Consider the following 24,879-nt stretch of genomic DNA (forward strand, 5'->3'; position numbering starts at 1 on the left):
ATCGGATGAGTGGTCGTAGTAAAGTTTAGACGTTTTACTGGACTCTTTTAGTGAACAAGGAGTAAAAACAGAATGTGACCTCACTAACTTGAAGTAACCTTATTAACAATGACAACAACTCTTCTCAAAGAATAAGGGACATAGCACTTTTTTGCTCTTTTTATGAGCTTTTGCGTATGTTAGTGAGATTTCATCCGTGTCAAGATCTGGAGCTGCAAAGTTATGCAAATGTTATGCATGATGTCATACAAGCAGCTGGAGATGACCAACCAGCGGTCAGAGGTTCCAGTGTCAGGAAGTGGTGGTGTAGGAGCCAGAAGGCAGAAGGCCAGCGTCGGTGGCAGAAAGGTGAACATTTGATCCAAAAATCCAAGTGCAGAAACCTCACTCTCCATGAGAGGCAAAGACCAGAAAAAACATGACAGGTGAATCTTAAAGAGATGGAGTTGTTGGAATCTTCCTCTAATGTGTCTTTTTCTAGACGCTTTGGTCATAAAAATGTCAAATTTTTCTCATATTTAAATTTGATGTAGTGATCATATTTCTGCCGGCTCTTGGCTCAGTTCCTTTTCACTTGAGTCTGGCTTTCTTAAAATCTCGCTGCAAAGGTTTACAAAATGCAGGCGCTTTATAGAAGAATACCGTACTTTCATGTATCCATCATTAAGAAGTTATACAGTTAGCTCTAGGCTCAAAAAATCTTCGATTTTGACTTTTAATTGTCCTGATGTATTATTGCTGTACACGTCCAGAAGTCAGAGCTTGGAAAAATGAATCCCATTAGTTGGTATCAGACAATCTGGAGCAGAAAAACAGGCTTTGCCTTAGAACAAGGAATAAAAGAAATTCAATCTAATTTCAGCATAAATGGCCAGAAAATGAGGAGTCCTGGGTTTTTCAATTGTTCAAGATAAAGAGGAATTTTATGGGTTTTTAAAAAAAGTAAATAATACGCCATTTTTTTCAAAAGTTGGAATTAGATCAAATGATTATTCTTATTATTGTTATAGAACCTCTGTTGTCCATTTCATCTGCATCTTTTGGTTAGTAGTAGGCCTGCACAATAAATCGCAAATGTTATTTTGTCGCAATTTATCGCCCCCCCGGCCCATATTCAGAATTTTTAACTGAGTTTCCAGACTTCCTGGCTATTCTTTTAGATTCTGATCAAATTATAATAATAGGGGATCTTAATATTCATGTTGATGACCCTAGTGACTGTCTAGGAAATGCTTTTGCAGCTTTATTAGATGATGTTGGTTTCACCCAAAGTGTGAATGAACCCACTCACTGTCATAAGCACACCCTGGATCTTGTTCTAACCCATGGTATAGAGATCAGCCAGCTGAGTGTCCTTCCTCTTAACCCCATCATTTCTGATCACTTTCTGATTACCTTCCAGCTTACACTGGAACATCCTTCTGCACCAGTGAATAAGAAACAGCTTAGAAGAACCTTAACTGACCGTTCTGTGTCTGAGTTTAAACTCACAGTTCAGCCAGTACTTAGTGATATTCTGAGAAAATACTCTGAGTCCAGTTCCCATAGTATCAGTCCTAGTATAAATGACCACTTTGTTAATGATGCCTTACAAGCCCTCAGGAGTACACTCGATGTTGTTGCCCCCCTGAATCCTAAGTTCTTTAGACAAAACCGAGTAGCACCTTGGTTTAACGCTGAAACTCGTTCTCTTAAACGAGAAACCCGTAAGTTGGAAAGACAATGGCGCCGCTCCGGTTCAGAGCAGTCTCTGAATTCCTGAAAACATAGCCCTTTTAAATTATAAAAAAGCTCTGCGTAGAGCTAGAAGCCAGTACTATTCAACCTTAATATCAGAGAATGGAAACAACCCAAGATTTCTTTTTAGCACTATAGCTAAATTAACTCGCAGTCAGAGCTCAGTAGAACCACATGTTCCTGTTTCTCTCAGCTCTGATGATTTTCTTACATTTTTCGATAGTAAAATCTCAAATATTAGACATAAGTTAAATCAAGTTATTCCTATTATCAGCCCAGAACAGGCTGAAGCGGTAGAAATGGAGGCATCCATAGAAACCTCTGTAACATTAGACTGCTTCACTGCTGTGGATCAAGCGGAAATAACATCAATTATTACGTCCTCCAAATCCTCAACTTGTCTGTTAGACCCAATTCCCACTAGACTTTTTAAAGAAACTTTCCCCCTAATTAATGATCCCATATTAACAATGATAAATGCCTCTCTGGAAACGGGTTACGTGCCACAGTCTTTTAAATAAGCAGTCGTTAAACCTCTTCTGAAAAAGCTCAGTTTAGATCCTATCAACTTGGCCAACTATAGGCCAATATCAAACCTCCCCTTTATTTCTAAAATCCTAGAAAGAGTTGTAGTTAGGCAGCTTTACTGCCACCTACAGGACAATAGCCAATTTGAAGATTTTCATTCAGGTTTTAGACCTCACCATAGTACAGAAACTGCACTAGTTAGAGTCTCTAATGACTTGTTATTGGCCTCAGAAAAGGGACTACTTTCGATTCTGGTCCTGTTAGACCTCAGTGCAGCCTTTGACACTATCGACCACAGTATTTCACTCCATAGACTAGAGCAGGACATAGGGATGAGAGGATCTGCTCTCCAGTGGTTTTATCCGACAGGTACCAGTTTATTAATGTAAATGAACAGTCCTCTCATTGCACTCGAGTTAGCTACGGATTCCCACAAGGCTCAGTTTTAGGACCGATCCTGTTTATGCTTTATATGCTACCCCTAGGAAACATAATCAGGAAACACAGCATTAATTTTCACTGTTATGTAGTTGTATTAATCCATTAAACCTGAAGAAACTGACCATATAGAGAAACTGAACGCCTGCATCAGAGACATCAAGACCTGGATGACAATTAATTACCTCATCCTGAACCCAAAAAGAAACTGAGGTCATTATACTAGGTCCTAAAAACCTCAGAGATGCTCTGTCTGCTCAGATAGTCTCCCTGGATGGCATAAGTATAGCCTCCAATTCCACAGTTAGAAACCTTGGGGTTTTATTTGACCAGGATTTATCATTTAAGGCTCACATATCTCAGGCGTGTAAAACTGCCTTTTTTCACCTGCGGAATATAGCTAAGATCAGAAATATACTTTCCAAGAGTGATGCTGAAAAACTTATCCATGCGTTTGTTACGTCTAGACTGGATTATTGTAACTCTTTGTTAGCAGCGTGTCCTAAGAGTTCCTTAAGAAGTCTCCAGCTTGTCTGTAGCTCCGTTGTGTCTTGGACATCGGGACAGATACAGTCTCTAAACGTCCTCTGAGGTTTAACTGCATTTTTCTGAACAGAAGCTCTGTCAAAGTTCCCAAATTTATCAGAAATGGAGTTTCAGAATGGTTCATGTAGACGGTTGGTTCACAGGAGCAGAGAGAGCAGAACAGGCTCATGAGATGCCCCCACTCAAGGAATTTTGGTGTCTTAATTGGAGTCCAGCTTTTTTTCTGCTACAGCTTCAGGACTAACAGACTAACTCTATGCACCTGAATGGAAAGCAAGGCCTCAGCTGAGTGAGCTTTTCACTTCCTTTGTCTTTGTCACTTGTGCTATAAATGATTCAGCTAACATCACATCCTACTAACTAGGCTGCACGATATGAGGAAAACCTGCAATATGCGATATTAGTGATTAATATCATTATATTATTATATAATATTTCCTTCATCACAAACAAGCTCAGCTTTTTATCGTCTACTCATGAATTTTCTTTCTATATGACATCCATCATCAGAAAATATGCTGCGAGAATATATTTAAAAAAAAAGAAAAAGCTCAATTTTCATCAGAGTGGGTCTTTAAAGTCCAAAAAGCGATTGCGCCATCATGTTGCTCTGGTTCAGTCAACTTGGGGTGGAGCTCAGCTCATCAGTCATGGCCACACAGATTCCTCTGTTCTTCACTTGACTCTTCACAGATCAAAGAAAAATGACCTCCAGTGTCTGTCTTTAGAGAGACATCAGTGAATCCTGAAGTTGAGATTTTATTTTAAAACTGTTGGTTTTGTTCTCATTTTAGTGCCAATTGCATTAACGGGTCCACGTCCTTCAGGAAAAAATGCAAACTTAGAGAAATGCTGCATTCGTGTGGTGTTGGAATGATCGGAAAAATGATTTTCCAACTCGGAAAACACACAAGATCAACTCTTCCAACGCCACAAAAATGGAAAAAATCTTTCTGCACCCAGACAAAGGACACTATTTGTAGTGCACCATTTCTGGGTAGACACCAAAATTACAGGGAAAAAAACCTTCATATTGATTATCAATATGATTTATTCCAGTTTAGTGGGCCAGATTAAATATCTGAGGCTGTAGTTTGCCCCCCCCCCCCCCCCCCCAACCTGGTCTAAGTCATTCAATTGACTTTTTTAAACTCCTCAAAATGGTCATTTTTAATGTTCTTTTTTACGTTTTTTTTTCCTTGAGCGTGAAAAATTCATAATGACTTCTGTCATTGGAAGCTACGATCATTGGACGGATTTTTAAGAGCAGCGTTAATGGAGCAGAAGATGCTGGAAGGTGGACGCCATGAGTAGAGCTGCTGTGCTGCTTTCACACATTTGATTCATCCTCAGGGTTTAAACTTGGAATATTCATGCGAGCGCAGCGTTGTGTTAGACATGGAGAACCAAAGTCTTTATGATCTTCTGGCTCTGACTGTACTAATCATCTTCCAAACATGTCGATGCACCCCTCCCCCCCCTTCCAGGACCCATGCTAAGCACCCTTAACTTGCTCGTGTCACGCAGTAATTCATCAGTCCTCATTCAGCAGCCTGTGGGCCTTAATGACTACGACAACACTCCACACGGAGATTACACAACACTTGTGACTGAGCACTTTCACTGCCACATCGATCAAATAAGGCTTGGGGGTCCTTGTGACTGACACTGCTCTGATCTATAAACCCTGGACGTCTCCTGGATGGCGCCCAGCCTCTCGGTGCATTCAGACATGCAGACAGTGTTAGAAGGAGGCGATCACATTCTATGAACGTGTGAATATCTCCTCATGGCAGTGAGCGCTGCAGCTCCCTCCACCCTCAGGAAAAGGCTGTGCCTTTTGATTGGGAACAAAATCCACTTCACATGGCTCGTGCCCCCAGCCAGCCTCATCACCAAACCCCCCACCCCTGTACTGTCTGTGCCTGCAGTGTTTTTAGACGAGGTGTTTGGTGTGGTGATCAAACCGGCGTTCTTTACTGCAGACATGAACTGAAACGTGTTCACCCGTGTCTGGATTATTGATATTCGGAAATCTTTGGGCTTTCCTGAGGCTTACTGGTGGGTGAAAAGGGAGGTTCTTGCTCCTGCTTTGCTGGAGGGGGGGGGGCGTGCACTCATTGATTTCCACACGGAGCCTTCAGAGCATCACGTGGAGCTGAGGAGGAAAGCCCATGGTAACCCAAAAACAACCTCCCTGCAGAAAACAGCTGGAAGCGTGTTATGCAAAGCTGCAGGCGGACTGGGTTATGAGGATCAGCGGACTAATGACGGTCTGCCGGTTGAGGGACTCCAGTCAAACCTGACTCACTCTATTTGTCTCTGTGTTGTTTCTCCCATAAAAGGTTTCTCCTGCACAACCCCACCCCCACCCCACCACCTTTTTCTAACACAGAGAAAATCCAAACCTTTCTAGTTCATCCGAGCGCTGGCCTCAGCTCCACAGGCGTGTATGAAAACCTTATCAGCTGTGAGAGCGTTTAGACGCGTCCCTCAAGTCGCTTTTATCGGGCTTCAGAGGAGTTTAAGGCGACTTGTCGTCAACGCTGAGGGCTTGAGTTCAAAGTTTGTGTTGAAGTAAACGTTCAGCTGGTTCCAAAGGCGTTCTAATGCATTACAGTGATTGGATTTGCACACCTCTTCTGAAGATAGCAAACACCCGTGATATTACCCGACAAGAGTGGGCTTAAAACTGTTTTTAAAGGATGTTCGGAAGTTCAGTTTAACGTTTTTTTAGTGTGGATCCGGCTGAGTTAACAGTTAAGCTGTAGAGTTACTGCTTTGTCACAATAAAAGAATCATGCACTCTGTCCTGACCACATCTATTGAATGATTGACTGATTGATTTCAAGCATTGTAGTTAAAGCAATAAAGAATGTACACAGATTTATCAAACTCATTATAGAAATGAAGTGCATAAATAAAAAGAAGACAGAAAATAAAACAAAACAAATACACACTTAAATCACGTATGCTTAATTAAAAACATTGATCATTAACTAGAGTCAGGTAGAGCTTGATTTGTTGCTTGAAAAGGAACAAACTTACAGAATCCCACCTCTACTGAGTTAATTCATTTGATAGTTTTACATAGTTTTTGTGATACGGTTCTGACCAGACAGATTCTTTTCCAAGTTACAAAATCCAGTGGTTATTAATGATTGATTATCTTCAGAAAACATTCATTCACCAGCGGTCATCCCGGTCTGGTTTGGAGAGAACCTTCAGATCTTCCCTCCATTCAGGAACTGTTCCGGTCCAGGGTCAGGGAGCAGGCTGGGAATATCTCTACAGACCCATCACACCCGGGACGCCCAAACCACTGGCCACAAAGATGGCTAGCTTTTTCCTCGAGCCGTGGCTTTGATGACCTTTTGACCGGTCACAGACGATGAAACCACAATCATGAGAAGTGTCTCCTTTATAAGGAGAGTTTGGAGCAGACCAAAAGCAGAGGTTATGAGTCTTCACTGGTCAAACATCTCAGTGTCCTCACAGAGAGCTGGAGGAGGCAAAGAAGGTGCTCAGACGTTCACACCTGCAGCTGCAAGAGCAGAAAGGGATGAAATGATGAACGTTTATTGACCACTCTTTAAAGAGTTTGCTTTATGTTCAGCAAGTTGGCAGACTATGAAAGAACCAGAAATTCTATTCTTTTTATTTCCACCCTCATTTACTGTCCTAAAATGTTGCCCTCTCCTTCCTTCCAGATGCTGATGACTGTGGCTGTGTGTTGCTGAACACGTCAAGAAGGGTGAGTCTCAACATGCGTGTGCTGAACAGGGAATGTTGAGGATCTGCTTGCTTGGAGAAGCTCACCACGCGCTCCCATTGAGTGCAGCCGAACATCAACGCTGCTTGTTCTGATTCGTCTGCTCTGCAGATGCACGTGTGCAGTTCAATCACGAGAAAAACAAACAGGGGTGGAAGCCATTTATACCCAGTGCATGATTAATAAAACACAAGGCTGGAGCTGAAATGTCAGGGATTTCCTCTGCTGATTACAACAGAATACATTATTCATGATCAGGCCTGAACCAAAGAGTTTTCCGCCGCAGATTAGAAATATCAACTCGATTTTCCAGGTTGGGACGAGTTGGAACATTTAGAATTTGATGATGATGGAGTCTACGCTTGGGAGTTTGTCTAACAGGATACTGATTTGTGAGCACTCCTCCCACCTTTGCAGGTGCAGGTTTTTTTTATTTTTCACAGCTTACTGCTTGCAATAAGTGTTGAAAATATTTGATTTGCCTTAACAGAGATCATCCTCGGTTTACACGCATCTGTTCAAAACCTGAAAACAAAGAACAGCTTTTTGATTTAATTATTCCAAAAGAATGTTTTCTGTTTTGATGAGATATGTTTTTCTGTTATGATTAAAAACCCTTTGGATAAAAATGTATCTGCAAGAAACATCTGGATGGACAAAATGGGCCCTTGAAAAGAGATCGCAGTAGAAAAAATAGCCGAAGCTTTAAATTTAACAGTGGAGGACAAATGAAGCAGCTAGACAGACAAACAAACTTATGTAAATGGACTCAACTAATTGGAAACATGAGGGAACATGTATGGTGGCAGATCAGACCAACTAGACAAAAAAGGGGGAACTCAAAAAGACTAAGAAATACGAAGGGCAGCAAACAACCAAAATGAATGTCCATTCTAAGGTAAATGATCATACAGATACAATGAAACGAATGAACATCAAATAGAATTTAAAGTAAAGTGATATTCAAAACAACAAGAGGTTCTTCTCCCCTTCATGGATCTGTCCAGTTAGCTGCCTGCTGATTAGAAGGCCTCTGCTGACTGGCGTGCTTTCTTGTGTCATGCCTGACTTGATGGCAGCAGCAGCAATGGTCCCCTCAGCACTCGTAACCCAAAAAGCACCAGGCATTAAATTAATGAAAGTAAACTGAAATAAAGCTTAAAATATGTTTTAATACATTTTATATTTAAACCAAACAAAAGTGTGTTTTGTTTGGGTTATGTCTGAAAAGAAAACATCTCAAAGTGTGTGCACAATGTGAAGTGAGAACTTTAATGTAGTGTACTCACCTGGCCTTTAACGAAAGAAGTCGCCATAGAAACCGAGCCAGAACAAGAGGTTATTGCCCTGATGGGGGGGCAGCGCGGGCAGCCATCAGCAGGTGACTTTCACCTGAAACTTCTCCGGGCTGTCATGTTCTGATTCACCGGCCTTTTATTTGTAGGCTGAGCCCAAACATTTTGTTATCCCGGTAAAAAGAAAATATATTTTTTTCTTTTTATTGCAGATCAAACTATTTGAAGTAAAGATAGGAATGTTCTTCCCTAAAAAAATAAAAAGCTCATTACGTGAAAACAGTTTTAAGTAAAAGACGCATTTCCAACTTCAAGCAGCCATAATGGAGGAAAGAATAAATATATCCACATCTCATTATTAATGAACTAATCAGATCCTGCAGAAACAATCCAAAGTTGGGTTTTGCACTATCAGAAGATTTCAGTAATGCTGTACTGCAATCATTTAAACTGTTAAAACTGATCTGCTTTGTCCTCTTTATTTGAAAAAAAAAAAAAGCAAATTTGTATTTTATGAGATTGTTTTTGAAATTACAAGTGTTGCTGTCATTCTATTATTTTATCGACTGATTCCAGATTTTAAAATGCTTCAACTTTAATCAGGTCAGCTATGACTCTTGACAAAGATAAAGGTTTTTTTCTATATATTTTCCTTATACAGAATTAATCTGAGAAAATTTTAGTGTAGAACTCCTAGCTGGGGACGTTTTATGCTAAGAAAAGAGGTATTTGAGAGGATTCTACACAAATCTGTGCATACAGCCCCAGATTTATCACTCACTCTGTCGTCAGCACCACGGAGAGTGCCCATAAGCTGGTCGATCACTGGAGGAATTCTTTTCTTCAGTCACACGTGTTCAGAACTTTTATCTTGGAAATGTGTCGACCTAGTAAAGCAGTTTGGCGGGTAGAGGATTGGTTTTGAATCTATTGCCTGTTTTAATGAAGCTGTAGTGTGAAGTTCTTTCTGTGTTTTCACCATTTGCCGCATCAGTATTTTGTCATCTTAATGGACTTTTTTCCGTGACAAACCAGCCGGCAGCAGAACAGTCCTGTTTATGCAGGTTTTTTCCAGGCAGACATGTTAAACAGTAGGTCTTCTTGATTGTGACACGCTCAGCATACTGAGAGCAACTCCTGCCTGAAACCAGCTTAACCTTTATTTTCATTTGCAAAAGAAATCCGGTCAGAAATAGACGACGTGGAGCAGCAGAAGGAGTGTATTACCATTGATTTATTCATGAATTCATCCCACCTTCCAGGAGTAAATTTGACTGTTTCTTTGAGATTGAAAAGTGAAACTTTCACTTTTTAGATTGAAAAGATGTTCTATTCTGAAATATCGGCCAGACTGTCCACTTATGGGTGTACATCAAGTCACTCACCTCCTGTGCTTGTGTGTAAGCCGTAGGGTATAATAGTTTGAAACATCTGAGGATGTTAGGCGAAGCTCCTGACAGGAGTTTTATTTTGTTCTTCGTCTGTTCAAGTTGTTTTTAGAAACCGTTTTACATGATCCCATTCACTCCTCCCCATCCATTGTGTTTATTATCAAACATTAATAGCCAAATACTATAATGTCTGTTTTGGTGAGGAATGTTGTGAAATAATGGAACTCCACACTCAGCATTTTACCTTGTAAACTAAAAATGAGAGGGAGTATTTCTGTGGGAAATAATGCCTCAGGTTTATTAGCTCAGCTAAAAGCCCACAAAGCTAAATCAGGGTCAGGCAGGCAGGAGTCGATAACAGGTATGAGATCAGAGGATAGACGGGGTAGTCAGGATCCAGGCGAGAGTCGAGGCAGGCGGCAGGCAAACAGAGTCAGAAACAGAAGATCAGCTCCAAATATAACGCTCAGTAAGGCAGGCAGGCAGGTGTTCGGCATCCAGGAAGTGTGCGCTGGGGTTGCTGGGAGCTGTAGTGTAAGTAGAACTCTGGGGACGGCCCCCGCTGGTGACCAGAGGGGGAGACGGAGCTGTGACTGCTGACACTAACATCTGAAGATTTGGAGTTTCACTCCAAAATGAAATGAGTTCTTTTCTTGTTTGATTTAACTTGAATGTAAAATGAAGTTAGAGACAAAACTCGAGCAAGATTTCATTATATTCTGAAGATGCTTTAGCAACAGGAGTTTTAGACCTCCACTGTCCAGTCACTGATACATTTGTGCTAAAAAAAAGAAAAAGAAAAGGTTTTTTTTACAGCTTTTTAAATAAGTGAGACAGACTTTGTTCACTGTGATTTTCTGCATCTAGTTGTCTTCACATTTTTGTCTTCCTCGTCTTCTTTTTGGTTCTTCCCTGCAGTGCTCTTTCATTCTTTCTGTAGTACTCTGCCCTCATAAATGTGGACTGCTTTTTCTATAAAGTGCTTCTTTCCCAGTTCTCTTTCTGAAGTTGCATGTCAGAAATGCTCCGTCTGGTTGTTTTGCTTCTGACACGTCTGCATGAAAATAGACGATCTTACGGCTGCTGATCAAGGCTGCACACAGATTTAGAAGGGACGCTTAAAAGCTCTTTCAAACTTGAAAGCGTTCAATCTCTCCCGCAGTATGTGAAGCTGATGAACTTTGAGGAGGAGGTCCGCGCTCTGCGGGACTTGGACGGCTTCCTGGCAAAGGCCAGTATCCTGTTGGACGAGACGGCCGCCTCCCTGGACGACGTCCTCAAGAGGATGCTGCACCACGTGGGTCAGGACGGCCATGCGTATGAGCCCAGCTGCAACTTTGAGGAGGTGATGAGCCTGCTTTTCACAGACGCAGGAGCTCAGGAGGTCAACGGTAAGCCGGCAGCCTGTGTGCGTGCGTGCATGCAGGAAAACACGCTGGTGTTGTCACAACAGCTCCAGCCTGACAGAACGGGTTTCATTGATACTGAGACATTTTCATTTGGAGTCAAGTCTAGTACATAAAGTACATAAAAAACAAAATATATTGGATTTTGATTCACGTGTTCATGATCTGTTTTTTGTTGTTATGAAACACATAAAATGATCTAATCAAAATGGAAACTTTAATTTTATATTTTTCTAAATTATTGTAAAAACAATTAAGTGAAAGCAATATTTTTATTTAAAAACATCCAGTATTTATTTAAAAGAAAACCAATAATTCATGAATCTGACATTGATTTTAGTCAAGATTTATATACCGTTTATGGCCCGGTGTTAACTAGAGACGGGCGTCTATTGGAGACCGGCGTTTATTCCATCACAGACAGAACGGTGATGGCTAACAGATTTATTTTGTGGTGAAATACGGTCACAAACATTTCAGGATTTATTGAAATGATGAGAACTTTATCTTATGTTCTGATTACTACCGGCTTTTTCTCTAGCATTTTGGGGTTGTTATTTGTAAGGAATGAATATTAAAATACACCTAAAACTCAGAAAAGTTGATTTTGCATGATAAGGGCCCTTTAAATGTAAACACTTTGTGCTTCAGAGCACACCCACGGGAAGAAATGCGTTTCTTGTCCACGTCATAAGATCACCCCACCGGCTGAAGGATATTCAGCCATAAGTTCCTGAGGCTTCTCCTTAAGAAGTTCGGACACACCATTGCCGCTTCAAATGCCCCTACAATTGGAGCAATAGGGAGGAGCCAGAGGGGCAGGTTATGAATTGGAATCTTTTCAACGCTTCATCATTTGAACCCTTTACAGAAGGAAAAGCTTTGTCTTGTCAGTAAAAGAAAGTTCAAAACTAAACCTATTCCTGGTGTGTTTTTTTAGCCTTTAGAGCTGTCTTTCCAGCCTGCAGAAACACTGAGGCGTTTGTATTTGAGTGGATTAAAAGTATTTTCCTTATCGTTTCGTAGCTTTTTTGTTCCTCTGGCATAAAGTCCTGTGTGAAATGTGCCAGCGGTTCTCCTCATTTGTGGGCTTCCAGATCACCGTCACATTAGTGGAGTCCCAGCAGCAGAGGTTCAGTTCCCTGAAAAGCAAAGCCTTGTGGTTCAGGCGACTCTCCTCAGCCCATTAGAGAAGGAGAAATGCACCCTCTTACATCATCACCATGTAGAGCCAAAGCTGGAGCCCTGCTTTCTGCTGCAAACTGTGCACAGCACATTCACTAAAGTAATTGTTTGGCAAATGAAATGCTGCTTTGCTTTGAGGCAGTGTCACAAAGGATTTGGAGAATACATTTTATTTTGTTATTGCTGTTGGAAAAGTGTTGCCCACATAGACGGAAGCAGCTGAAAATGTACTGCAGTGCAGTTTTTTTAACACTTTAGGAGCTTGTGATGGTGGCGACAGTGGAGGAGCCGCTGCCTGTAACGTATCCGGTGTTTTCCTGTCTGGAAGCTCCCGCGTCTGCGGTTGTTGATGGGTAGTTGGATTCGGCTGGCGTGTGACGCTCGCCTTGCACAAGGTGATAATTGACTTCTGTCATCGATCACTCAGCGAGCTGTTCTGATGCATCTGTGAGGCTCTCCCACTGTGGAGGCAGCTCCACTGCTCCCTCTCGCACAGTCAAACAGGATTGACTGTGTCTGTTGCTGTGCGTGTTTGCAAGGCTGCCATCTTCACTGAAGAGAAAGGACGTTACATGAAGGGGAAGTTCTCCGTTCACGCCTCATTAGGGGGTTTACCCTTTATTTATTGTGGATGATCAATTTGTTTTTTTTGTTTATTATTCCTGTTTTTGTTCTTTCCTGGCCCATGAGACGGATGTGCTGTGATCGACATGTCACATGCTTAGAGAACAGAGGCTTGTTGTCCGTGTTAAAAAGAGTTGAGCCCAGCTGACTGGTGTTGGTGCTGTCAAAAAAGGGGACTTGCTGAAGCAGGTACAGGTGTGGCGCTGGGCTGCAGCACGTTGGCACTTGGACCGAACGAGACGAGCAGCGGACCCGCCACACCAGAGGCCGTGAATCCTCTGCGGTCCACAGAGACGCTTCAGCGCAGTGCCGATGTTTTAACCTTTAGCTGAAGCCGGGTGTATTGATCTGCAGGCACGGCACGTTAGCAGCACCTGCTGGTGCTGGAAACCCAATGGATGCTTTTTAAAAAATTCTGGGTTCCAAACAGCTCTTTTGAGTTTTATTAGTGGAACGTCCACCATTCTGAAGTCGCCATTGTGTACTTTCATTAAGAGAAGGTGACACTGCAGTCATTCATCTACAAAGATAGATGGGCAGAAAGAAGTAGACAGTGATAGATTAGGCTAATTTCTTGTTCTGAAGTCAGATTCACATGTGCCCACATGGAAAATGTGCAGCCTGCAGTCTGTGAGTTCTACTTTTCCTGAATTTAATTTGGTTTTTATTCATTATTAAACAAGAACACTTTTCTCATTTTGAAGTCCCTCTGCGCTGCGCTGCGTCCCGTTTTCATGTGTTCCCCTCAGTCACGCTCCGGATTCCCATCGCGCCGATAGGATCCACAAATTCACACGTGAGACTCTTTTGTCAGTGCTGAGCCCAAGAAGTATCTCTGGGCGAGGAAGAAAGGCCCTTCCTGAGGGAATACATTCACATCACACCCGAGTCGGTTATCAGCATATCCGCCGTATCTATATTCAGAGTGTGCCATGGCGGGGTTTTACAGCTGGCCGCCTCATTTGGAGTGTAATACTCTACAGCTGTGAGATTCAAGAACAGGGAGAGATTATAGGAACTGAGAAAGACGTGAGAGTTAAAGAAACCAAAAAGATGAAAGCCCACAGAGATAATTAGCCCAACTGGAACAGAGCGGGTTTTTGGAGTTTTTTGGATCACTTGGATCTTGGGATTTGGTGCAGAGGAATGTTGTCCAGTGGTGCTGATGATGCAAAGCATCGATAACACTGTTGCGACATGTTTCCCTAACACGGCATCTAAGTGGTAGGAACAGCATCCTTAACCTCCGTGTTTACGGTGAGAAATGATGCAGATGCTGGAGGTGACAGGCCAGCCCCAGCACAGCTGCCAGAGACTGCCGGTGCTCTGAATAATGATGTTTCCATAATGATGTTTCTGTCTTTGCCTCCATGACCATGTAAACGTCTGCACTGCTCAGCGCCTCGTGCTGATCACCATCACTTCCACCTAAATTGCTGCCATCTTTGGATCGATCCGAATGGATTTGGACTCATTTTGCACAGTCTTGCCATGTTTTTGTTTTCTTGCTGTTGCCTGATAAATAATCTTTTTATTTTTTTTCATGAGTTAAACATCACATTTTGGAGGTGGGACTATTATTTATTTCTTTAACAAAAAAAGCATTTTAAAGATTTATTTGTCTTTTCATTCTGTTCTCACAAATTTGAGAAATTAAATCATTAATATTATATATTAAAATCTGAACTTTTATGTGCAGAACAGAATATCTTGTTTTTTGATTAAACCAACGTCAAACAGCAAACGTCTCTCTGTTGTACAAATTAGAGCTGAAGTCATACATTCATATATTTCAATACAGGGTTTTAAAAAACACATTTTTCCTGTGATTAGTGACTATTTCACAGCTCAGCTACCAACAGGGCTGGTTTGGATGTCCAATCTTAAAGCTGAAACTGATATCTACTGCACACTCTGTCCTTGAATTCTGACTTTTTACGTGTGACCGTGAAACTCTGTTCTGCATCAGGCTGGAGGGTGGCCATCTAAAGCTTCACTAATGTCCTGTACACGCAGGAAACATGTCTGCCCGCATCTGTCTGCACCTTCATACTGACTCACGATGCTGAAAAGGTTTAACCTTAGCTGTTTGTTTTCACATAAATTTAGGTTCAAGCTTACAAAACCCATAAATACTGGATTTTAAAAAGATCAGATTAGTGTGGAGAACTCTGCACAGAGTTTTCAGGACATGAAAGTTTTAAACTGAGTTTCACCAACTTATTATCTACTGAACTCAAAGCACAGGTTCCGCAGATGTCATTAAATTGGTTCAGTCTGGTTGAAAATGGGAAAAACTTCAGACCTGAAATCTATCCAGATGACCATCACTGACCCCTCCATCGTCTGGGGAAGCCACTAAACTTCGTAGCTAAGGAGGCTGTTCACGGAGCGCCGTGTCCGAACAGATCAACAGAAGGTCTGATGGAAGGACAAAATGTGTCCGGAGAAGATGCAGCAGCAACAGAGACGACTGAGGACTTCAGCGGATCATCAAAACGATTCAAGAACCTGCAGACCTCCAGGAGGAGTGGAATGAGGAACAGCTTCAAAAACCACATTCAGGAGTAGGGATCCAACTGTCGGGTTCCTCAGGTCAAACCACTTCTGATTCTGGACCAACGGGGGAAATGTCTCAACTGGACCAAGGAGAAGAAGCACTGTTGGCCAGAGGTCCAACGTCCTGGTTCTGATGAAAGGAAAGGGTTCCTTTCCAAAAAAGGGTTCCTTTCATTTGGGAATCAAGAGTTTGGAGGAAGACTGGTGAGGACCAGAACCCGAGCTGCTGGAGGTCCAGAGTGAAATCTCCACAGTCAGTCAGGATCTGGACTCCAGGGTCCAGCTGGTGTTGGTAAACTCTGCTGTCTTCAGTCCAAAACCACTGCAACGGTCTAGCAGAAAGTTCTAGAGGACTTCAGGATTCCTTCTGCTGAGGATCTGGATGGAGATGCAGATTTCATCTTTCATCAGGACCTGGACCCTGAATCTATTTTCTACGAAAGCTTCATGTTTTGAAAGGAATTATGGAAATGAAAACACTTTTCCATGATATTCCAATGTTTTGCTAAAGGGTCTGTATACTTTTACTAAGGTATAGGATGTTAAATATAACAATATAATAAAATAAAATAATAATAAAATAATATTCAGACCTTTATTAGGGTCAGCTTTTCAGCAAATTTGACACAACCTAAATGAAGAAGTGATGAATTTATCTTAGTCATCTATTGTCTTGACCTGTTTGTCAAACCGTAACTTTCTGCTCTTTTCCAGACCAACTGATGGCCTAACATCCTAACATTCTTTTCATTGACATCTTGTTTTTTTTTTCTGGACAGGCTAAATGCAAACTGATAAAAATCCTATTTTCGGTAATAGCCTGTGACCGTGATCAGGATAAGATCATCGTGTGGCCAACAAAGATGAGACACTTTTTTCTGGAAAATGATGTTTAATATGCGTGAGGCAAAGGAGAGCAGGAAATGAAGCTTCTTGTCTGCAGATATTCTCTGCGTGTGCGTCTCCTGAGCAGAATGTGTGTCTCAGTTTCCTGATAGCAGAACCTCAGAAACTGCTGGTCTTGATCCAGACATGTGAGTGAACTGACCCTCTCTTTCTCCTGGTTTTTCTCCCCCCCCCTTCTCAACATGCAGACAATTCTCAAAGTTTCGTTTTCTTTGATGACGGTAAGTGGTGCTACCTGGATGAAACTGTCCCCATCATCCCGAGTGAGGCTGCGATCAGTGGTGTGCTTCTGTACCAGTCACCATCAGAAAGCCATTTTGGTGTCTTTGCACCCTCTGGACCGGGTCGATCTATGGGGTAAAACCTGCATGGGTGTCACACGTGTGAATCCCACTTCTGCCCCCTCACCCTTTTAGGGCTGTCCCAACTCTTTTTGGAGCAAAGGTAATACTGTTTTTACCGTCTCCACACGTTTGTTCATTAGAACAATAATAAGCATCAAACCTTTGAGGAATTATTCTCAAAATTTTATCAATTCAGTCTAAAATATTCTTTCTGCCTAATTATGTATTTTATTAATCAACCAGGGAACCCTAAAGATGCATTTGGTTTGGGGCAGTTCCTGCTTTTGTAATTGAATTTTAAAATGATTTTCTTATGTCATAAACCTTCTTAAAAAATCAGAAAAAGAGTACGTATTTGGAGCCATGGAGGGAATTGGGATTTACCGTGTATCCGACCAACGCCGCCATGGCGTGATCTGAGTGAGGCTGTGGGGCACATATGGAGAATATTTTACTAAAGATCCTTTCAAGGATTCTTATCTCATTCTTGTCAAAAGTTCAACTAAAAATCAGTACATGGCATCAAACTAAGATAGAAAGATTTTATTGTATTTTAGTTATTAAATTGTCTTTGGCAATAAACAAACAAATTGTTCTCTACTTACTGTCTTCAAATAAGGCTTCTCAGTTAAACATCCAGATTTTTCCAGTAGCTTAAAGCCCCACTCTGATCAGCTTCTGATCTAAGGTTCCCAGTGATCTTTTAATTATGATTATAATGATTTTAGTAAAAAAAAAGAAAACTGTGTCGTTTTCTTGGACATAGTTTCTGCAGAGCAGCAGGAGTAGATTTGAAGTTTGCCTCTGAGTTGTGGGCGTGACTGTTGGTCTGGAGCAACACCGCCCCAGCTTAATTCTCTTTATATGTCTCCTCCATCATCAGATATCACCAAAAACACAATTTTCATTGGAGTGCATCTTTTAAGTTAATAGCCCCAGAAGTATTAGTATTTCACCAAAATAGGATGCATTACCCTGCCGACCCTGTCCTGGTGGCGCTCTCATTGTCATGTGACATCATAGCATTCGTGTGCTGCATGGTGATTGGCTATGATGGATTTCTATAATAAGTGTTTCATCGGCCACTTGTGTCTGGAGCGCTCCCGTGCTTTAATCATGTCCTCCTCGAGTGTCCCCTCCGCACTTCACAGGAAACCAATCATTTCTCTGCTTGTGTGTGTGTGTGTTCATGCGTGTGTGCACGTGTTTACCAACAGGCTGAGTCCGCGCTCCATCCTTCATGCAGCACAGGCTGTGCAGCCTTCACCGACAACACCTCTAGGTGTGATGGAGGAACTCTCCTCAGTGCAAATCCTCCTTTTTTACAACCTGTCAGAAAAAAACCAAACAGTCCTTCTGCATTTGAATTCTCCTCTCTCTTTTGGTCTGTTCATCGATTTGTGTCTTGTGTGTGAGTGCAAATGCACCTCATGATTTAGGGAAATTCTGTTGTCTCCCCTCCAACCACAGCGTGTGGATTATACAGTTAAAGCATCCAACAGGAGTACAGACAGATCAAAGGGGGCTATCCAGCCATCCGGCCTGGCTTTTGCTCGCTTTTTTTTTTTTTTCCATCATTTCCTATTGAAGTTTGTCATATTTGATATGCTTCTTGTGAACATATGTGATATTTCTTTTTTTGTGTGGAAACAGCAAAGTTTGCAGCTGACGAAATCGTGCAGAAATCCTTTCTAGGATGACAAGTATTGAACGGGCGCGTCCTAATTAGTATCCGGTTCGACGCCTCACAGAACGGCATTTTCTTCCGTGTCAGTGAATGTATGTACACGTCAAGTGGAAATCTGGATATCTCTGCATCCTTCACATGGTCATTAACATTTACCATATAGTTTTAGGCTTAAAACAAAGTGTATTTATGTTCTGATGTATTCCAAGGAAATGTAGTGTGAGGGAGGTTCAATCTGACTTCACTTTCAAACGCAGACTCTCCCGGTTCCTCCAGTCTTTAGAAATATTTTCTTTTCAGTCAAAGCACAGCACATGGAAAGGTGCAATCAATGTGGATTAAAGCTTTTCTTTGTGAGAGTTCATGGTGCTGTAGAATTATACAGCACTGCATCGGGATGGCTGCGATCTGCCGTCTATCAGTTTATAAGCATGTGGGTCATGAAATCAACTCAAAATCTAAATACTTGTGTGGAAATGTTTTATTCCTGCTGCAAAAATCAATGAGCTAAAACACATGAAGCTTCCTCCTTAATCACATCTGCCCTCACGGGTGGATGCGGGCTGTCTGCGGATAAACAGGGGCAAACCTGTTTAACACCTGCAAACAAATTTGGAAGATCGTAGACTGCTCTGTGAGCCCACATAGTGCACCTTTTTTCTATAGGCACGGGCCGGGCATCCCTTATACCGTATGGAAGGGTGAGAGGCAGGCAAGGATTTTTTTAATTTCTGCATTTCCCGAAACTTGCACACTGTTCAAGGAGCTCGTTAGTGCTGTTCAAGCGCCCCCTGTGCGCAGTCTGACTGAATTAGACAGTCAGAGTGTAGTTTGTGTGGTCATTCTGCCGGCCTGCAGCATTTGTGCACAGTCAGTTAGAAGCCAGTGCGCACATTTTACTACCGACTTAAGTGCGTGAGCCTGATAAGCATGTCACACTTACCACACGCAACAATCACACGTTTTATTTTCATGAGATTCCTTAAGGTGCAGCCGCTCTTCTCTACGACCCTCCACAACCCAAAAACCCACAGCACCCATACGGGTCAACCCTCCAGCCCACGGATGTCGTGGCCTGTCCTGTTCTTACTGAAAACAACACTGATCTACCCTTTATAGTCCCACTCTTTTCAAAGTGTTCCCAGTGAAGCCAGTTTAGCCAATATAAAAAAAAAAAACCTGTGTTGCTTTCCAATACATACTTTCTGCAGAGCGGCAGGAGTTCATCAGAAAGCGCCCTCTCCACCCAACATCTATTTATTGACACTCTCCCACTAGCGTACAGCCCCATCACCCCCCCAACCTAACATTACCGGTTCAAGAAAAGTGTACAGTCTAGATCCAGATTCCATCTCAGACGAGGAAAAAAAGACGTACATGGATCTATTTGTCTGCAGGTGGATGATCAGAATGGAGAGGAGCAGGGAGCTTGTTGGTTTTCATGTCACAGATCCAGGCTTTTTCCAGCTGCAACTTTTCATCTGCTCCTGATTTGTAACCATTTGAATAAAGAAACACGCTTAATTGTATTTATCCATGTCCTCCATCGTGAGAAAAAAATGTGACAAAAACACCAAAAAAAACACTTTCAGTGCGGTGGGTTCACCTAAACACATCTTCCACACTGGCTAACATTCAGCTTTTTCCTGCTGCACAGTTAATACACACCGACCAAGAATCACACAACACCTGAGCAGAGGAACCACAGCCCCTCCATCACTTTGGCCAAACCCTTAAACCGTGAAGCAAAGGGGCTCCATCGACAGGTATGCCTGACGTGAGCCTCGGCGGTTCTCAGAGAAAGTCCAAGAATAAACTCTGAGTTTGGATTTTTCACTGCTGGCACGCTGACGTTAAAGTGCCACAGGTTATCACACACCTGAGAGTGTGAAATGTCTTCTCCGCATTTGACCCGTCCCCGTGAGGAGGAGGCGAGCAGCCGTCACTGCAGCGCTTAAGAGCCATTTGGTGTTTTTTAAACTCCCTCTCCTTCAATCCACAGACAAGGACGTTCATAACGCCTGGCTCTTCATCGGGTCTTGACTTGTTTTGTTGTTGGAACAAGCTCTTCTTTTGAAAAATTCAGTGTCACACCTTAAGAGGTGCCGCCAATTGGAGCTTCAGAAAAAAACCACGATGTGAAGCCTGACCCTGGTCCCCACCGTAAATGTGACCCTTATATGACTCGTACAACCCATCGGGAACTTGTGTCACTTATGGAGTCGGAGGTGTTGAAAGCAGCTGATTACACTCAACGTTCTGGGTACTCGAAACCATGCGGGTTGAGAATATAAAGATGGACGGCACTGCTGGAGAAAGGCAAACCAACCTTGCCCGGGCTTGACGCCTGGACTCAAATGTTGCTACTAAAAAAAGGCCGAAGCGCGGCTTTCTTCGGCCTGATTAGGACTAGCTGCGGGGCCTGATGTATTTAAGCTCATGCGGCGTCTAACACTTGTCATCGCTCAGCGTGTGCCTGCAGCTGAGGTGATCGGTGTCCTCGTCCGGGACAGGCAAAGTCATGCAACAGCTGACTCCTCATCCAGCACGTCAAGGAAAATGAAGCCTTTCTATACATTTACAGCTAAAAACCAATCAGAAAACACAATTTCTTCTAAAATGTCCTATTAAATGTATGACACACATGTCTGTAGCCAAAAATCCAGTCGTTTTGCTTGACTTAGGTTTAAATTTGCATTCATTTTTCACCTAAAAACCTGTTAATATGCAGATGTGCTTTTCTCTACCTGTTGGGGTTGGGGGGAATGACCTTGTGAGGCAAATTCCATGTTTTTCCTCAGCTCTTGTGTAACCTCAGTCTCTTCACTTTATCTTTCCACCCTCCTTTTGTCCTGTTTCTCTGTCTGTCTCTTTCTCTTCCTCTCATCCTTGACGTCATTGAGAAATTGGATGGTTTCTGATTATTACGTGGCTGTCAGGCTTACTGGCATTAATTGAATTGAATCTTGCTCCATCTCCTCCATTTGTCTTTCCTCCACTACTGGCATCTGTGTTTCCTTTTTCAAACTTGCTGCCTTTTTGATTGTCTTTTTTTTAAAATCATCTGTCTTTTCTTGACCTGCTTTTAAAATTGTCTCTGCTTATGTTTTCCTTTCTCTCCGCTGTCCCCCCACCTTCTGTTATTTTGATTTCTCTTCCTCCTTGATGCCTGCTTTCCTTTCCTCTTCTTTACACTCTTGTGTTCAACCCCTTTTTTTTTACTTTTTATTAACATGCTTCCACTCTGTTTTTCCTCTCTTTCTGTTGCCTCCCCCTCCCATTCTCCTTTTCCCGGCTCACTCCTTCAGCACTGTGATACTGTTGTCATGGTGACGCCCATCATTTTCTGGCATGAATGAAAGATACCTTATTGATGAGACGGCATGGCAGAGGGAAAGAGAAAAGACGAGTGATGGAGAGGAAGACAAAGACACACGAGAGGAAGAAGTCCCTGGCAGGGAAAAAATCTGGATGATGCGGACATGATCGGCCCTTCTACTTACCATACAAAACATTTCCACCCTGTCATTTTCTCCCAGCTGATGACAAAGAAAGCTGAATTTTCATGAGGCTGAAGAACCTCCCTCAGTGCACACTAATTCCTCCTCTCAGTCGGAGGGGAAATTCCTCTTATTAGTAGGAAACGATGCGGCTCCGGCGCTCCCCTTCGTTGTCTGCGTTTAATGATTTGTAGTCCGTAAACATGCCGGCGTGCTGAAATGTGTTTTGAAATCTGCGGACATGCGTTCGGCTGCCTTCTAGGGGGGGATGGACAGCCTTATTAGTCTGTGCTGGTTTGGTATTTACACTGAGTGCAGCCTGGCATCACCGTCCAAAGCAGAAGGCAGGCTCATTAGACATGTCTGATGCAGACATCATATTGGGAAGCTTGGCACCGCGGATAAGGAGCTGCATTTCCACTCCGACTGCCGTCCTTTGGCTTGACAAAGGGACCACAGACGGGTTTTTATTTTTAGAAACAAATTACTGAAACGCATTAGTGTGGAAACACACATGTCTGAGCATGGCTGTCCCAAACAGTAAAAGCCAGCTGTCATTATGGGATGCTGCAGCGTTTCTGTGGGAATCTAGCTGGGTGCTAACTTGTGTTTGTCCTCTGACCTACAGTTCACCTGCTGTCAGAGACCATTCAGGGGGTGACAGCCACAGCCACTGGGATCCAGTACCAGCAGTCCTGGCTCTGCATCCTGTAAGTCAAACGGGGTTTTCTGCTTCTTTTTCTTCTTCTGTCCTCGTGAATTCCACTTTATGAGTCCAGATGAGTCCTCTTTGTCACTGTTTGGAAGTTTGACACAAGGAAAAACAATTTACATGGCGGCCACCGATTAGTTCGTTTTGGGAAACTTCAAGTCATCAGCTCATGAAAAGAATCTAACTTTAAACGTCATTCATAGCAAACAAACTAAAAACATGTACTACATACCACAAGAAGAGCCTTTCGACTGTGTGTGTTTTGCCTCATTTGACGGTGTTCATGCCAAACTGACTCAATGGTCTAGCTGTAGAGTCTGTGACGCAGTGACTTGAGTGACGGGCGCAGCAGTCAGGCATCAGCGTGATTTGGGCATGCCAGAGTTCAAATATCTGAACTTTGACAAACTTGCTGCATCGCATCTACCAATCAGGGGCTTATCTTTGGACATGCGGCGTGTTCTGTGACCCAATCAGCTGGTAGGAGGAGCCACGCCGACCCCAGGAGGCTGACTGGAGGGGAGCAGCTGCGGCGTTGGGGAGGCAGCCTGCTTGGGTCTCCTGAACTTAATTTTATTTTTCTTATTTTCATAGAGACAAGAATAGAAAAAGGTCTTCTAATATTATTTCCTGTTTTTATTATTTTACCCTGAAACCACGAAACACGGTCTTGTACAGTCCATAGAGTCAAGCATTTTCTTATGCTTTTTAATGAGTCTAAGCCCGTCACCTGCAGGTTAGTATGTCTATGAGGTCATAGACAGGGAAGCCCATGGGTATATTTGTGACTACAGATACACACTATTAGCTCATTCTGATTTGTGTGTGCGATTGTGCTGGAGGAAACATGAGCCCAGCCGGCACATTTGGATGCAGTGTAACTGTTGCTGCAGAGAGAGGTTAATGTATGGAAATGAAGGGCATTGCTGGTGAGGCGAGGCGCTCGCTGACATTTTTGAAAACCGCCTCCTTTCTCCTCTCTGCTTCAGCTGCAACGTGAAGCATCTCCAGCGGCGTCACGTCTGCATCTCCCGCCTGGAGAGACCGCAGAACTGGGGGGAGAACTGCTGCGAAGTCCGTTATGTCATCCTGATTTTGGCCCCATCCAAAATGGTAATTTCTGCCTTCAGAGTTCACGGTATTGGTTCACATTTCATTACTGTCCCTTTGTGGGGTTAACTCTGTGCTCCCTTTTTCCCCCTCACATTTTTTATTTTTAAAGCGTGGAATTCAGGCAAATGTTTCTTCTTAAATCTGATTTATTGCTCTTTGTAAGGTGTGTCGCAGTTGAACATCAACCGAAATAGATTTTTGAAGAAAATGTAAAAACACTGAATCCAATCCTGAGCTTGTGAATCTGAAATGGATTGTTTTCTGAACTTTTGCATTTTGCAGCCCTGTCCTTTAGAGGTTCCTCCCACTGTTTTGGCGTATTTGCTAAGCTTAGGTGTAGCTGTTTTAGCGTTTTTAAGGCCGCAGGTCCACTGGGAACTGCAGAAATTGTATTCTTAGGGCTCAGTCTTTGCTGTGAGGGCAATGGCGTATCCACCAGTCACCTGTCAGTCATTTTGGCTTTGAAAAGGAACGCTCTGGACAGGATGAAGATGCAGCCATCCTTCCCTTTTTTGTTTTGGATGTTGTTGTTTTACAAAATCTATTTGGGCTTTCTTTAAAAAAATGGTATAAATGATAAATAGTTTTTCATGTAACTGATAGATTCTCATAGAGTAAACAAAGTAAGAAAGGAAAGAAATGGTTTGAATATATATGTATGTATGTATATATATATATATAAAAACGCCCCTCTCACCCTCCGCGGGTGGTTTCTCCTCCAAGCTCGGGTCCTCTACCAGAGGCCTGGGAGCTTGAGGATCCTGCGCAGTATCTTAGCTGTTCCTAGCTCTGCGCTTTTCTGGACTGAGAGGTCTGAGGTCTTTCCAGGTATCTGTTGTAGCCACTCCTCCAACTTGGGGGTTACTGCCCCGAGTGCTCCAATTACCACAGGCACCACTGTCACCTTCACTTTCCAGGCTTTCTCCAGTTCTTCTCTGAGTCCCTGGTATTTCTCTAGTTTCTCATGTTCCTTCTTCCTGATGTTTCCATCGCTTGGCACTGCCACATCCACCACAACGGCTTTCTTCTGTTCTTTATCCACCACTACAATGTCTGGTTGGTTCGCCATTACCATCCTATCAGTCTGGATCTGGAAGTCCCACAGGATCTTTGCCCTCTCATTCTCTACCACCTTC

At 42.7% G+C, this 24,879-nt stretch overlaps 1 protein-coding gene across 4 annotated transcripts in view; it reads left to right on the top strand.

The window, feature by feature from the left end:
• slc4a11 (solute carrier family 4 member 11) overlaps positions 1-24,879 on the top strand; it is a 184,482-nt gene that overhangs the window by 51,572 nt on the left and 108,031 nt on the right. For 2 of the 4 annotated variants that reach the window (XM_011490712.4, XM_011490714.4), the window contains exons 4-8: positions 6,960-7,003; positions 10,870-11,098; positions 16,576-16,608; positions 22,547-22,628; positions 23,620-23,743. In XM_011490712.4, the coding sequence (XP_011489014.2) occupies positions 6,960-7,003; positions 10,870-11,098; positions 16,576-16,608; positions 22,547-22,628; positions 23,620-23,743 (512 nt within the window). The remainder of the gene's footprint in view (positions 1-6,959; positions 7,004-10,869; positions 11,099-16,575; positions 16,609-22,546; positions 22,629-23,619; positions 23,744-24,879) is intronic. The other 2 variants (XM_011490713.4, XM_078940803.1) reach the window with 1 other exon arrangement.

Source organism: Oryzias latipes, chromosome 22 (genome assembly GCF_053564925.1).
Source record: "Oryzias latipes strain Hd-rR chromosome 22, Olatipes_Hd-rR_3.1".
Taxonomy (NCBI): domain Eukaryota; kingdom Metazoa; phylum Chordata; class Actinopteri; order Beloniformes; family Adrianichthyidae; genus Oryzias; species Oryzias latipes.